The sequence below is a fragment of the Hyaena hyaena genome, unplaced genomic scaffold, assembly GCF_003009895.1.
Source record: "Hyaena hyaena isolate Hyena2069 unplaced genomic scaffold, ASM300989v1 scaffold_302, whole genome shotgun sequence".
Taxonomy (NCBI): domain Eukaryota; kingdom Metazoa; phylum Chordata; class Mammalia; order Carnivora; family Hyaenidae; genus Hyaena; species Hyaena hyaena.
Genome location: NW_024080936.1, coordinates 917,050 through 931,474, shown reverse-complemented (window position 1 = coordinate 931,474; position 14,425 = coordinate 917,050). Strand labels below are relative to the sequence as shown.

The following is a 14,425-nucleotide window of genomic DNA, read 5'->3' as shown; positions in this document are numbered from 1 at the left end:
TCCTCTGTCTGTCTCCCTCCCTCCCTGCCCCTCCCCTGCTTGCATGTGCTTGCTCGTTCTCAAAAATAATACATATATTTTTTAAAATACAACTTTTTTTTTTTTAATGTTTTTATTTATTTCTAGGAGAGAGAGAGAGACAGCGTGAGCAGGGGAGGGTCAGAGAGAGAGGGAGTCACAGATTCTGAAACAGGTTCCAGGCTCTGAGCTGGCAGTCAGCATAGAGCCCGACTCGTGGCTCGAACTCACTAACCTTTAGATCATGACCTAAGCGAAAGTCGGACGCTTAACCGACTAAGCCACCCAGGCGCCCCAAAATACAACTTTTTTTTTTAAAACAATCTATTTTGACTTAGAGAGCAAGCAGGGAGGGGCAGAGAGAGAAAATCCCAAGCTGGCCCCTCCCCATCACCGCAGAGCCCTATGCGGGGCTCACGCTCACAAACTGCAAGCTCATGACCTGAGCTGGAACCAGGAACTGCCAGGTGCCCACAGCTTTTCAGTATGTTGATGCTGCTCCAGCCACTGGGCGGGGGGGAGTTTAACCATTAAAAACAACGTAAAAACATGTATAAAGGCTCACAACTCTTTCCTTTCGTCTTGGGTTCCAAAATGACTCAGCACGCCATTGAATCCTTTATTTCAAAATTGGGCTTTTGAAAGAATAAATAAATAACAAAAATCTGACATCTTGGAGGCGCCTGGCTGGCGCAGCTGGTAGAGCTCATGACTCTGGATCTCAGGGTCTTGAGTCTGAGCCCCACGTGGGGGTAGGAATCACTTAAAAGTAAAATTGACATTTTGTTTATCGTGGATTTTGCGTTCACTTGAAGCTGTTACAATCCTGCACTGAAGGCCCGGGCTCCAGACGCTTGAGGCCTGTGGCGCTCGTGCCGTGCCCACTGGGCACCAGGCTCCCTCCCTCCCCGCAGCCAGCCCAGGACTGCAGGTCAGGGACATCTGGGGCCTCAAGACCAGAGTCCTGGCATCCATTGAGTGGTGTGACAGAAGCTGTTCAGCCCTCCGTGGTGACAGGGCGGCCCCCCGGTCGCCCAGCCCAGTGTCCACAGCACTGAGGGGGGACCCGGCACTGACCGTCGCTAAAGGCTCCTCACAGGTCACCTGGTCCTGTTGGTTTCTTACCTTGTGTAGACGGGAGGGGGGCGTCTGCTTGGGGCTCATTTGCAAAGAGCAAGTTTCCAGCAAGGGGTGGGGGGAGGCGTGCACAACTGCCCCATCCCCCTTCCCAGGGCTCCCAGCCTCTCATCTCTGCTCCGTGGCTGCTCAGACAGGCCCTGGACCAGCCCCTCAAGACGGTCCCAGGGGCTTGGGCCCCATGATGCTCCAGGCACCCTGTCCCTGCTCTGGAGGCAGCCTGGGCCTGAAGCTGTCAGATTCCCTGAGAAGCAAGCAAGGGCGGGCAGGCTCGATGCCCCGAGGAGAAGGGGGGGGGAGGGCTACCTAGGGAGCAATTTTGACTGTGTTTCTGGACTGTGATGTTGGCTTTTTTGTTTTGTTTTTTAAGTAGCCTCCACACCCAGTGTAGGGCTTGAACTCCCAACCCTGAGATCTAGAGTCATAAGCCCCACCGACTGGGCCAGCCAATGCCCCTCGATGGTGGTTCTTAAAGTCAAATCTTACCACCCCACACTACACATCCATCAATGCTGTACTATCAAACCCCAGAAAATTAGGGTAGCAAGGACGTGGCAAAAACCGGCTGTACCCCTGGCAGACACTGAACCGGGGCAGGTGGTGTGGACACCAGCTTCACAGGTCTAGGACTTAACCCCAACTTATCATGTGACCCAGCAGCGCCACTGCTGGGTGCGCACCTCGAAACCAGCGCACAGAACCTGGAGCCGTCCTGGGGGCCCCTAACACAGCAACGTTCATACTTTATCTTTTATGTACCTTCACATGGGTTCACTGACTGCAATAACCACGCGGACCTTTGTAGCTACGGTTTCTAACTTAAATAAAATCGTGCAAGCTTAAAAAAGAGCCGCGGTAGCTTGGAGTATTGCCTTTCACAAAGGTCGGGGTCCGTAAGTCCTGGGTTCTGGCCTGAATTCTCCAGACAGGAGCCAGTACCCAAACCAGCTTTGCAGGGTGACCGCTCAGGGTGCCCGTCTGACCGCTCTGCCCGTTACCTGTGAGACCACAGATGGGGAGGAAACGTAAGAAACTGTGAGAAGCTGCACTTGGGGCGCCCGAGTGGCTCAGTCAGTCGAGCGTCCGACTTCGGCTCAGGTCATGATCTCACCATTCGTGAGTTCAAGCCCCGCATCGGGCTCTGTGCTGACAGCTCGGAGCCTGGAGCTGCTTCGGATTCTGTGCCTTTCTCTTCTCTGCTGCTCATCCTCTGCCTCTCTCTCTCTCTCTCTCCAAAGTACATAAATAAAAAGCTGCACTTAACCTCAAAACATTAAGTAAACGAGTTACTCCTTCCCTCCACGCGGTGGTCTGGGGCTGCTCGCCCGCCACCTACCTCCGACCCGAGCGTGATCACAGGGCTCCAGGGCGGTGAAGACACCGACCCTCCGCCGTCCCGGGCGGATCCCGCCCCCGCCCCGCTCCTCTCACGCAGGGGCGGGACGCCGGGACAGGCCCGTCGGGAGGCCCAGCCTTCTCCCGGCACCGGCCACAGCTCCGTCCGCTCGTCCACTCAACACCCGCCCGGCGCAGGAGGGGCTGAGCGGGGTCACCCACCGGGTCTCCCTGGCGGCCAAGGGGAGGGGGAGGGGTCAAAAGGGGAGAAGAGAGACTCCGCAGGCAGGCCGCGGACCCCAGGGACAGAGGCCGCCGAACTAACGTGGAGCCGGGAGACTGGGGCTGACTTCTCGGTTCGGAGACGTTGGAAAAGCGTTGGGGCGGATTTGGGGCGTGGAGGGCGGTGGTCACGGGCAGGGCCCGAAGGCTGGGAGGCCGGGGGGGCTGGGACGGGCGGGAGCCCGGCACGGGGCGGCTAGCCTGGGACTCGAGCGGGGACCTGGGGGCACGGCACGGGAGGCCGCAGCCAGGCGCGGGCGGCGCGCGGCCACCGGGCGGTCCCGCCGCGGGCCGCTGGCGGGGCCCAGGGCGCAGGCGCGGGGCGGGGCGGGCGGAGCGCGCGCCGCCGCCAGCCCCACCCCTGGTCGCGCGCTGATTGGGGCCGCCGCCGCGGGGCGGGGCCGGCGGCCGCGGGGAGGGCCCCGCGCGGCGCCTGCGCAGCACGGGGCCCCGCGCGGGCGGGTGGGCGGAGCGGGCCCCCCGAGCGGGGGCTGGCGAGCGCGGGGAGGGGGCCGAGAGGGCGGCAAAGCCGGCGCGTGCCCGGCTGGGGGCGGAGGGCGGGGGCCCGCGGGCCGGAACAGCCGCGGCAAGTGGCGGCGGCGGCGGCAGCGGAGGCAGCTGAGGCGGCGGCGGCGAGCGGGGGTCCGGGCGGCGGCGGCGGCGGCGGCGGCGGCGGCGGGCCGAGGAGCGGGCGCGATGGAGCGGAAGAGGTGGGAGTGCCCGGCGCTCCCGCAGGGCTGGGAGAGGGAAGAAGTGCCCAGAAGGTCGGGGCTGTCGGCCGGCCACAGGGATGTCTTTTACTATAGGTGAATGAACGTGCCGGCCGGGCAGGGCCCCAACGGGCGCCTCCCAGCGGCCTCTGCGGCGGCCTGGGCGCCTCGACCCGGGCTGCGGCCTGGGCCCGCGCGTGCGTCGTGCGTGCGTGCGTGCGTGCGTGCCGGCGCGCGGCGGCCCCGGTCCAGTGCGCGTGCGTGCCCCCCTGCCGCGGCCTCGTGGGGCGCGGGTCGGCGCCGGGCGGGCGGTGGCCTTTGTTCCCGCGGCCGCCGCAGGCCCGCTGGCGGGGCGAGGGGCGCCCGGCGCGGGCCAGACGCCGCTGGGAGGCGGGGGTGGGGGCTGGGCTCTCCCTTGAATCGGCGGGGCGCTCTGGGGTTCCGGGGCCCTTCCCGGGGTGGCCGGGGCCCCGCGACTGCGTGGCTTGAAGGGCCGCCTCTCCGAGACCACCGCTCCCGTGAGTCGTGGCCCCTCCAGTCTCAAAGACAGGAGGCGCGAGACTTCGTGAGCTCCCCTCCCCCAGATTGGAAGGAGGGGCTGCCGTTGGCCGGGGAGAGATGGCGAGGAAGGTTCTCGGCGGAATAAAGAATTAGTGGGCGGCTGGCAGCCCAGCCCCAGACAGTTGGCCACCTGGTGTTTTCCTTCCCGCTCCTTGTTTCTCTCTGGCTGGGGGAAGATGCTTCTGTCTCCGAGCCAGCTTTGGTGGCTGTCTCCCCCTTGCTCCAGGATCCAGGGCGGGCACGGTCAGGCCCCTAACAAAGTGAAGAGGGGCGCCCGCCACGTGTTGGAGGCGGGCCAGTGCTGGGGGTCGGGCTGCTGGTCCAGGGCCCAGAAACTCCCTGGGTGAGGCCAAGAGGGGCGGCAGTGCCGCGGTGGTCACCCGGCGCTTGAGCCCCGTCTGGGAAAGAGTGAGGGAGGTGAGCTGGGAGGGGATGGCGGCTGTCCACTATCAGCTCAAGTTCTGGGTTCCAGAAAGAGCAGGGACCCTGTAACTTCCGGCATTGAACTCGGGGAACTGCAAGCAGCGTCTTTCAGGGACACGTGCACTGCCTGCCGCCGCTGTCTGCACGGTCACTCCCTGGTCGCTCCCTGGTCACTCCCTGGCCGCCTGTTGGGACAGCCCAAGTCCTGGCGGCTCCGTCCTGCTGGGTTAGCGGGGAGGTCTGAGGCCGGGAACCGCCTGCTTGGTTTAACTCGGAGCATGCCCGCGTGGCTGCTTTTCTTGTAGGCACAAAGGCCCAAGCAGGTCTCTCTGGCTCTAGTCCTTTGTTAATTTAACAGAGTCTGTGGCACCTGCTGGGTCCTGGCTGTTCATGCAGCGGGGAGTGAGACCCTCCTCTCCGGGGTGACAGCACCCGCTGGCACCCTGTTACTCCCGTGGTTGCAGGTGGTGACCGATGCTGGGGAGCGCAGGGGTCTGTGAGGACCAGTAATGGGGTGCGGGCTGAAGGCTGAGGCAGCTCAGGGAGGGCTGAGCCCAGACAGTGGAACAGGGAGGAGCTATCCGGGCAGAGGGCGTGCTGCGCAGAGGCCGAGCCAAGGTCAGCGTGGCCAGGACACCGTGAGGAGAACATTGCTGTGCCTCTTGTCCCCACCTGCGTGTGGGCCTCTTTGGGCCTCAGCCAAGTGGGACCTTACTCTGAGGCCCTGGACCTGGGCTTGGGGCTCCCGCAGCGGGGAAAACCCTAAATGGACCGGACAGATAGGATTTCAGACTTGCTGTGACTCCACCCAGAGGTGGGTCTGAAGGGAGGAGGAAGGGTGGGGTCCAAGTCATTGGCCTGGATGACCCCCCAGGCAGGTGGGTGTCCCCTTCCCTCCCAGTGGGGAGGAGGTTTGTGGGGGGATGTGATACGGAACCCAGGGGGTTTTGTGGAACGTGGGTCTGTGGCCTTTCTGCCTTCTGGAGCTCCGGCGCAGCTGGGCAGCCGGGCAAGCGCATGGATGGACTTTCCTAACTCTTAACACAGAGGGAAGGCAGAACCCGAGGGCTTGGAGTCATTCAGGCCTGGTTTGGGGTCCAAGCCTTGTCCCTGGGAACAGGTGGGTCTCGATCTTGTCCAGAGAGGAGGGGAAGCGAGTTGTGCTTTGCAAGGTTGTCCTACAGGAGAAGTGGGGTGACCTCACAGATTGTTCCCATCCTTCCAACTTGAAGACCAGGCTCTGCTGAGACAGGGAGGTGGGCGGCTGGCACATCAGGCGGCAGCCGCGTAGCCTCTGTGACGCTCTCTGCCCAGGCAGGAAGCTGAGGGTTTGTGGGAAGTTAGTACCTGCCCTCGGAGCTCTTTCCTTGGAGGGGTGTGGAGGAGAGGGTCCTGCAGAAGAGCAGACAGTGCCCAGCACGTCGGCCCCCTGCCTCGGGCAGCCGGCTGTGGCTGCAGCCATGTGCGCTGTGCTGTAGGGGCGCATGGGCGACAGGCCACCTCTCGTCAGGGCCGCCCTGCGACCCTCCCAGCAGCCCTTCCTACAGACGAGAAGCCACACTGTCTTTCCGTCCCGCGTCCATCTCCTCTGGCCTGGGGCTTCGGGCTGGGCGCCGGCTCGTGTCCCCACAACCAGCCACTTGACAGGGGCCAGCCTGCAGCTCCCCTCCCCACGCCTCTAGCCCCTGGTCAGCGCGCTTTTATTTCTGTGTGCGGTTTTGTTAAATCTGGGGTTGTTAGGTTTTCTTTTTTCTTTTTTCTATTTTTTTTTTTTTCAATAAAACATCAGGGACATCTTTCTCTGTTACGACAGATTTCCAGAATCTTTGTGGAAAGTTGAGCTATAATCCACATTCTCCCCTGTCCATCCTTTAAAAGTGTGCGGTTCGGTGGATTTCAGTGTATTCACAAAGCTGTGTAGCCGTCACCACTCCGTAGTTCCAGAACATCCCATCACCCAAGATGAGGCCTGTGCCTGGAGCATCGCCCCCGTGCCCCCCCCACCCCCCCCCTGCCGCCTGTAGGATCTAATACACTCTGTCCTGCTTTTTTTTTCTTCCTTAAACAGCTTTTTTGAGACTAAGATCCACACCGTGTCGCTCACCCATTTAAAATGCACAACAGAATAGTTTCTAGTGTCTTTGCAAGTAGGTACGGCCACCTCCACGGTCAGTTTTAGGTCATTGTCACTGCAAGAGAGTCCCAGACCCCTAGTCACCGGTGCCCCACACACCACACACCGGTTCTATGCAGCCGCTTCTCTGTGCTCTGTGTTTGCTTCCTGCTCTGTAGTGTGTGTGGTGACTAGAGGCCAAGAAATGCTGGTGAGTGTTTCGTGGGGTCCCCTTCTTCCTCTGTGTGGCTGTATTTGACCCAGGTTCCTTCCCGCTGTCCTGGGCGTATAGGCCCCGTTCGTGTCAACCAGCACAGCGTCATGGAAAAGTAAATCTTCCCGGGGAGTCCCCGGGAGCCTCAGGACCCAAGGCCGCCAGGGGCTCTGGGAGCCGGGCGCCTGGTCCCCACACGCGTGCCCAGGCCCCCGGGGATGGTGCGGTTTGCAGCCTCAGCCCTGCTTGTGCAAGGTCCTGGGGGGAGTCGAGCCTGTGCAGCTGGCCACGCACTTGGGCCCTGGTGTTGTAGGAGGGGGGTTCCTTCTGGTCCCACACTACCCTCCATTGTCCCTAAGAGGGCGTGGGGGGCAGACGGGCAGTTGCTTGAATTAAGGGCTCATCCAAGAGCTTCTTCAGGGGAGATGAACAAAATCAAGCACTCAGCCGACCTCAGACCAATGAGCTGTTCTGGAGAGTAACTGCCCATCAGGTCGCCAGCAGGGACGCGCTTGGAAAGGCACCGAGTGCGCGGGTACCACACCAGCGCTGCTTCTGACAGCTGGAGGGCGATGTGAGCCACAGGCTGCACGGCTCCCCTGGTTAGCACGTGCACCCATAGAGCATGGGGTGTCAGGCAGCCATCACCACAGCCAGCTTTCAAACATTCCATCTCCCCGGGGTGCCTGGGGGGCTCAGTTGAGCATCCAACTTCAGCTCAGGTCATGATCTTGCACTCTGTGAGTTCGAGCCCCACGTCAGGCTCTGCGCTGACAGCTCACCCTGGAGCCTGCTTCAGATTCTGTGTCTCCCTCTCTCTCTACCCCTCCCCCACTCATGCTTTGTCGGTCTTTCAGAAATAAATATTAAAAAAAAAAGTTCCATTTCCCCAAGAGAAGCCCCATCCCCATCAGCAGTCACCCACCAGCCCCCCTTCCTGTCCGTGGAGGAGCCTGTTCTGAAAGTGTCACACACATGGACTCACACCCGGTGTGGCCTCCCATGTCTGGTTCCCTCCCTGAGCATCCTGTGTTCAGGGTCCGTCTGTGGGGCGGCGGGTGGGGGCGCCTAGCTTCTGCTCACGGCCAAGGGGCGTGCGCATGCGCGGTGGACACATGTTTGTCCGTTCACTAGTAGATAATTAGGCTGTTTGCACTTCATGCCTTTTATGAATCCCACTGCTCCGAATACCACTGGATGGAGTTTTACGTGGACGTGTGTTTGCGTGGTCTCAGGTGGATGTCGAGTGTGGGGTTGCTGCCCAGTCGTTTGAGGAGCTGCCTCACTTGTCCAAAGTGGCCGCACCAGTTGGTGATCGCACTGTCGTTATTAATGCCTACTGATCCTGTGCTGGTCCCTTCTAGTACCGTCTCATCGGCTGGGCTCAGCACCCCTGTGGGTCTGCATCAGTCGTGTCCCAGACGGGCTGGTGGCCCCCGGCTCCGTCCCAGACAGAACCTGGCCCCTGGCTCCTGCCACAAGGAGAGCAAGGTTGCAGAGCTTCACGGTCAGGGCTTTATGGCACCTGGTCTGCCAGTTTCCCAACGGCTCATACCTGGACAGCTGTTTGGAGTCCTAGCCCTGAATCTTCACAGGAGATTTTACAGCCCCCACCCGCAGGATACCCCAGTTCCCAGCGTGGCACCCGCAAGAAAGAGACTGTTGTTAGAGGTTGTCCCTCAAGCACCTGCTATTCTGGGCTCTTTTCTCAAAAGCATGGCCTCATTCTCCTTCAGGATGTTCTGGAACAGCAGCCGGGCTCCCAGGACTAGGCCCACCTTCTCCAGTCACCATGTCCCTGCTGTATTGGCATCTGCTGGGAGCCCTGGCCGAGCGGTGGCCCTGGGGGCAGGGGATGGCCCGGCACACCCTGCCCACCGCTGACCCCCTCTCTGTCCGCAGCCCCAGTGGGAAGAAGTTCCGGAGCAAGCCCCAGCTGGCCCGGTACCTGGGGGGCTCTATGGACCTAAGCACCTTTGACTTCCGGACTGGCAAGCTGCTGATGAGCAAGATGAACAAGAGCCGCCAGAGGGTCCGCTACGACTCCTCCAGCCAGGTCAAGGTGAGCCCTAGGTCAAGGTGAGCTCTAGGCCAAGGTGAGCTCCAGGCCAAGGTGAGCCCTAGGTCAAGGTGAGCTCCAGACCAAGGTGAACTCCAGGCTAAGGTGAGCCCTAGGTCAAGTGAGCTCCAGGCCTCAGGGCTTACTGGTAAAACCCGCTTTTGAGAGCTTGTTTGGAGGCTCTCGCAGGGAGCGCAGCTACTTGACTGAAGAGCGGTCCTCTATCAAGGAAGGTCGTCCTGTTCGACCGAGCGCGCAGCTTCGGGGGGGACGCACATGGAGTGGTGAGGGAGGAAGGGGACGCCCGCCTAGCCAGCCACATCAGCCGAATCAACCCTGGCGATCAATGGGGTGACAGATGTCACAGCCAGATCGTCCTCACGTCCTGGTAAAACCCGCTTTCGGAGGGTGCCTGGCTGGCTCATTGGTGAAGCACGTGAAAAGTCCTGATCTTGAGGTCATGAGTTTGAGCCCCACATTGGGCACAGGGTTTATTGAAAAAGAATTAATTTAAAAAACACGTTAAAAAAACAAACGCTTTTGGTGGGAGAGATGTTTCCACAGCTCAGTTTACTCGTCCTGGTGTTAGAGTCCTGACTGTAGAGGGCAGTTTGGAGCCACAGGAAAGCAGAAGGGATGATACCATCTACACTCTGTCTCTGGGTGTCTGTCACAACCTGTCCCCCGGCAGTGGGACCAGAGAGCAGCACATCTTTAGCCGGTGCGCGATGGCAGTATGTGTCCATTGGTCACTGGTGGATGTCTGTCCTGGGGGGCTTCGGTCCTGGCCACAGGGCAGGCGCACGGCTGGTCTGCAGGGCCTGGGCCTGGCCTCACCCCAGATCTGTGGATGCCGCGGGATATACTGGTGTTGGAGATGTGGGGCCCGTCCCCAAGGCCCACAGGGAGGGGCCCCTGCCGAGGAGCCCAGGGTGGTGGTGCCAGCTTGTGTGTGTCCACAGGGCAAGCCCGACCTGAACACAGCCCTCCCCGTCAGGCAGACAGCCTCCATCTTCAAGCAGCCGGTGACCAAGATCACCAACCACCCCAGCAACAAGGTGAAGAGTGACCCCCAGAAGGCCGTGGAGCAGCCTCGCCAGGTGAGCCGCCGGGACCCCGGCCCTTCCTCGGGCCGTCATGTGCCAGCCTTGCTCTGTTTCGTGGGGAGGGGTTCCATGAGAGCTCTAGTGCGTGTTCCCAAATGCCCATATGTAGCTGGTGAGAGTCTCGCGCAGGAGCCGGGGCCGTGGGAGGCGCTCGTGGCGGCCTGCACCGTCTACACCGCTCTTGGTGGCATTTGGATTGTAGCCAACTAAGTAACCATTCAGAGACCTGTCGTCTGCCTCCTGCTGCCGGCCACGCCTCTTAGCGCATCGCCCCAGAGCCCCGGTGCCGTCTGGGTGCGAGCTTCTCCACCTTCAGGGGCTCTGGGCCCCCCTGCCTGGCAATGGTTCCGGGCAGCGGGGGGTGGTTTGGATCCATCCAGCCTCTGGTGGGTCTTGTAGCTCAGCCCTGGCTGGACATTGGACTTCTGAACTTCAGGGTGAAGGGGGCCTTGCCCTCTGGGGTTGGGCCATCTTTTGGGAGCCACAGACCACCAACACCGACGGCAAGTCTGACTGCCTGGACTGGGGTTTCTCTGGCCCAGGAAGACCAGGGAGAGGCCGCAGCACCCTCGTCCCCCAGCAGGGAGCTCTGGCTGCTGTGGGGTCAGAGGTCATGCCGGGACCACCTCAGCAGATGTGGATGTGCCCTGGTCAGCGTCCCCGGGGCACGGCTGCCTGCGGTGGGGACAGGTGTGGGGGCAGGGCTGGCCGTCCGTCGGCCTCACGTCTGTGTGTCCGGTGGCAGCTCTTCTGGGAGAAGAAGCTGAGTGGCCTGAATGCCTTCGACATTGCCGAGGAGCTCGTGAAGACCATGGACCTCCCCAAGGGCCTGCAAGGTAGCCCCGGGATAGGCAGCCCGGCCGCAGGGTGGGGGCGGGGCGGGGCCGAGTGAGGGGAAGGACGGGGTGCGGCGCGCCGGCTGTCCTGGGGGCGCCTGAACGGCAGGGACGCGTGTGACTTTGCTGGCACACCTTAACGGCGAGGCGCAGCCTCTGCTGCTGTCCCGGAGGAATCACGCGCCTGTCCCAGGGGACTCAGGACCCAAAGCAGAGGCCGGGGGGGCGTGGCCTCCGGTGCCCGGTGGCGAGTGCCTCCTGCCCCTGCAGGCGTGGGACCCGGCTGCACAGACGAGACCCTGCTCTCGGCCCTCGCCAGCGCCCTGCACACGAGCACCATGCCCATCACCGGGCAGCTCTCGGCCGCCGTGGAGAAGAACCCCGGGGTGTGGCTGAACACGGCCCAGCCCCTCTGCAAGGCCTTCATGGTGACCGACGAGGACATCAGGTACCACTCTGTGCGTCCAGCCCCCGCCCTGCCCGGGGGTCCCCACGCCGCGCCCCTCTGCCCACACTCTCGGGTCCAAAGCGCACGTAGCCACCGCGAGGGTGCAGTTAGAGAGCAAGTCTTCCGTTCAGAGCTGGCCCGAGGCGGACGGGAATGGGAAGCATCCTTGCGGTTTGGGAATGCTCTTGGGAGGAGAAAGTGGCTCTTCCCCTGTGTGGACAGGCTCACTCTGTGGCCCGCCGTCTCGGGCATGTGACCCTTCCGGTGCTCACCAAGGGCTGCAGGGATGTGGCCGCGACAGGCAGGGGAGCAGGGGGCGAGGGGCAAGGCCAGACACGCCGCAGGGCCTGGAAGGCCAGGCTGGGTCTAGACTGGAGCCGTGGCTGGGGGCACCGGAAGGGCTTCCCGGCCGTGCTGGCGCCCTGCTGCAGGGGCGAGGGGTGCAGGCGTCCGTCCGCCAGAGCCGCCTGGGAGGGCGTCCCGGTGAGGCCACGTGCGAGCGGCCATGCGTCCTCTCTAACCGAAGGGCAAACGCGCAGCTGAGGCAGAGTGAGGTCGGGGCTCTGCGGGCCCCACAGAGAGAAGGCGCCGGAAGCACGGCGGGGGCTGCCCGTGCGCAGGAGTCCTGCCCTGGGACGCGGGACCCGGCCAAGCCCAGGCCCCGCGACGTGAGGACTCAGAGCCACGGGCTGCGGAGGAGCACGCTCCCGGGGAATCGAAGGGAGAAGGGAAGAACACGGCCATCTGCAAGACCAGACGGCGGTTTAAAGCTAACAGAGCTTTTAGAACTAGGAACAGCCACGGCGGGAGAAGCTCGTGGTGGGGGTCAGCAGCGAACCGGGTCGTGTCTGGAGGGGGGCTGCCGGCCGGCAGTGTGGAGCGGCAGGGGACGGGCCCCCAGAGCAGGGAGGGAAGGCGGCGGCGCTCTGGGCTCTGGTAACAGAAGCCGAGAGACCGAGAACGCCCTTCTCCGCCTGGCATTGTCCGCCTGCAAGACGCCACCAGCCAGGGGGCCAGTGACGCTCTGGCTGGACGCGGTGACCGGACACCCTCGTCTGCTTTCTCTTTGCACGCCCCGCTCGGGCGACGGGTCGGGGACTGTGCGCATGTGTGCTGGACCCCGGGAGGAGGAGGAGGCAGGTGGTGACTCGTCTGCGGTGCCTGCTGGGACGGGCAGCAGCGGGCGGGGGGCGGTCCCAGCCCCCCCCCCCCCCGGGTGGAGACTGTAGGACCCGGGAGCTGGGCCAGCGGGCCCCTCGCCGGGTAGGGGTCGCCCTGCACCTGGGGTGAGGGACACAGGGCCCCAGAGGCGGCCCGCCCGCGTGCGCCTGCTCACCGCGGTCCCCCGGAGGCGGGACGGCCCGGCCAGCGCAGCCCCTGTGTCCCCAGGAAGCAGGAGGAGCTGGTGCAGCAGGTGCGCAAGCGGCTGGAGGAGGCGCTGATGGCCGACATGCTGGCGCACGTGGAGGAGCTGGCCCGGGACGGGGACGCCGCGCTGCACACGCCGGGCGCCGACGAGGGGGACGAGGGGGACGAGGAGGACGAGGAGGCGGAGCCCGAGCAGGACGAGGAGGCGGGGCCCGTGTAGAGCGGTCGCGGGAAGAGGGCCTCGCCCTGCGCAGGGCGGTGGCTGGGCCGGCCTCCCTGGAGGGCAGCCCCCCCTCCCCCCGCCTCCCCCAGGACGCTGATGGCGCCTCTCCGTGTCCTTGCAGAGGCCCCACCCGCGGACTAGGCCCGGGCGCGGTGGCCGGCTGGCCCGGGAGGAAGGCGGCCCCTCCTTCCCAGGCAGGGCCCCCCCCGGGTCCCCGGGGGCACAGCTGGAGAACAGCCCCCTGCCCGATGGGCCACCCCGCTTGCTCTTCTCTGGAGGGCGTGGGTCCCGAAGTGCCAGTGGCTCCCGCGCCCGCCTGCGGGAGGCCCCCCTCGGAGCCGTCACTCCGCGGTGTCCCACAGCTGCCGCACGCGGACAGCTGCCACCGGGCCGCCTGCGAGGGTCCTCAAGGGGCTGGAGAGACAGGTTTCGGGCCAGTCTTGCTCCCTGATCCCTGCGTGAGAGACGATGTTCCAGGGCCAGCCCGCCAGCTGTTCGGAAGGGGGTGCGGACCGCTCCCCTGCGCGCCGGCCAGCGGGCAAAGCCACGATGGCCCGGAGCTCAGCCGGGGGCTGTGGTGCCACCCAGACGTTTCCCTTCAAGAAACCCGGGACTCAGGAGGCCGGATGGCCACGTGCCAGCTCTGGCCGTGTGTGTGCCGCACGTGGACACGAACCCTCCATCACACCTGCCCTGTCGGACGCTCAGCCACCGGAGACCGCAAATGCTCACAGCTGATTCGTGGGCCGGCCTCCGTGCCTCCCCGTCCCTGTCCCGCGCGGCCGGGACCGTGACGCCCGGCTCTCAGGGCCACAGCTCTCCCAACTTCCCATCCTAGGGGTGCTTTACGGCCCAGCATCTCCAGGCACCCGGTGCCTCGCACGGCAGCCTCCGGGGGCTCCGGGCACAGGTCGTCCAGATTGCGTTCCTTAACCCCCGTCCCCTCCAGCCCTGAGTGCCTTGGGTGAGGGGAGCCCCCCCGGCCCGCCCCGCCCCTGCAGCTGTCACGCTGGCGGGTGTGGGGGGAGGGGGGCCAGCGCTGCCCGGGGACGTGCCCCCGCAGCATGGTTCAGGCCCAGTCAAAGCACAAACCCTTGAGAGCCACCCCCGGGTGCCCCGCGTGGGCCGTGGTGCCGGTGCTGCGGGGGCCCTCAGGAAGGCCCCTCCGCGAGCCGCTGAGGCGGAGCTCCGTCCGGGGCTGGCCCCTGTGCGGGCCTGGGTGCGGGGGCGCCCGGGAGGCACCCTGTCGGTGGGCAGCCGTTGAATAAAGCCATCTCGGTGAGTGTGGTTTGCAGTCTTCGTTTAATTCCAAAGACCCAGGGCCTTTGTGTCCTGGGGAGACGGACCCTGCCTGGGCCGTCGGTGCTGGGCTGTGTGTGTGCGGTACCTTGTCATGGGCTGGATGACCACAGGGAGCCTGAGGACCCCTGTGGCTTTTCCCAGGGAAGGCGGGGTCCCCCGGGGTCTCAGGAGCTCCCAGCGCTTTTGGGGACAGAGCCCGTCTCTGAGGGTTTCTGGAGGAGCCAGCACCTGAGCACAGGAGCCCCTGTGACGGCCTCCGAGCCCCCAGGTCCCACTGCTGCCCAGACCGG

At 64.0% G+C, this 14,425-nt stretch overlaps 1 protein-coding gene across 3 annotated transcripts; it reads left to right on the top strand.

The window, feature by feature from the left end:
* The first annotated feature begins 3,442 nt into the window (after positions 1-3,442).
* Positions 3,443-14,120, top strand: MBD3 (methyl-CpG binding domain protein 3). Of its 3 annotated transcripts, none has more exons than XM_039248062.1 (6): positions 3,443-3,482; positions 8,696-8,855; positions 9,815-9,952; positions 10,704-10,794; positions 11,065-11,242; positions 12,632-14,120. In XM_039248062.1, exons 1-6 carry the CDS (start codon positions 3,469-3,471, stop codon positions 12,828-12,830), a joined length of 780 nt encoding a protein of 259 aa, XP_039103993.1. In that variant the 5' UTR covers positions 3,443-3,468; the 3' UTR covers positions 12,831-14,120. The 3 variants fall into 3 exon arrangements, with proteins under 3 accessions (XP_039103993.1, XP_039103992.1, XP_039103991.1); XM_039248061.1 differs by having other exon boundaries at positions 3,469-3,578; positions 12,632-12,830; XM_039248060.1 differs by lacking the exon at positions 3,443-3,482 and adding an exon at positions 4,641-5,280.
* Positions 14,121-14,425: the final 305 nt, after the last annotated feature.

Coding starts and splice junctions, on each gene's coding strand:
- MBD3 (XM_039248060.1), top strand. CDS start 4,976: ATGGGGTGCGGGCTGAAGGCTGAGGCAGCTCAGGGAGGGCTGAGCCCA. Junction 10,795..11,064: donor CCTCCCCAAGGGCCTGCAAG/GTAGCCCCGGGA, acceptor CTGCCCCTGCAG/GCGTGGGACCCGGCTGCACA. Junction 11,243..12,631: donor GTGACCGACGAGGACATCAG/GTACCACTCTGT, acceptor CTGTGTCCCCAG/GAAGCAGGAGGAGCTGGTGC.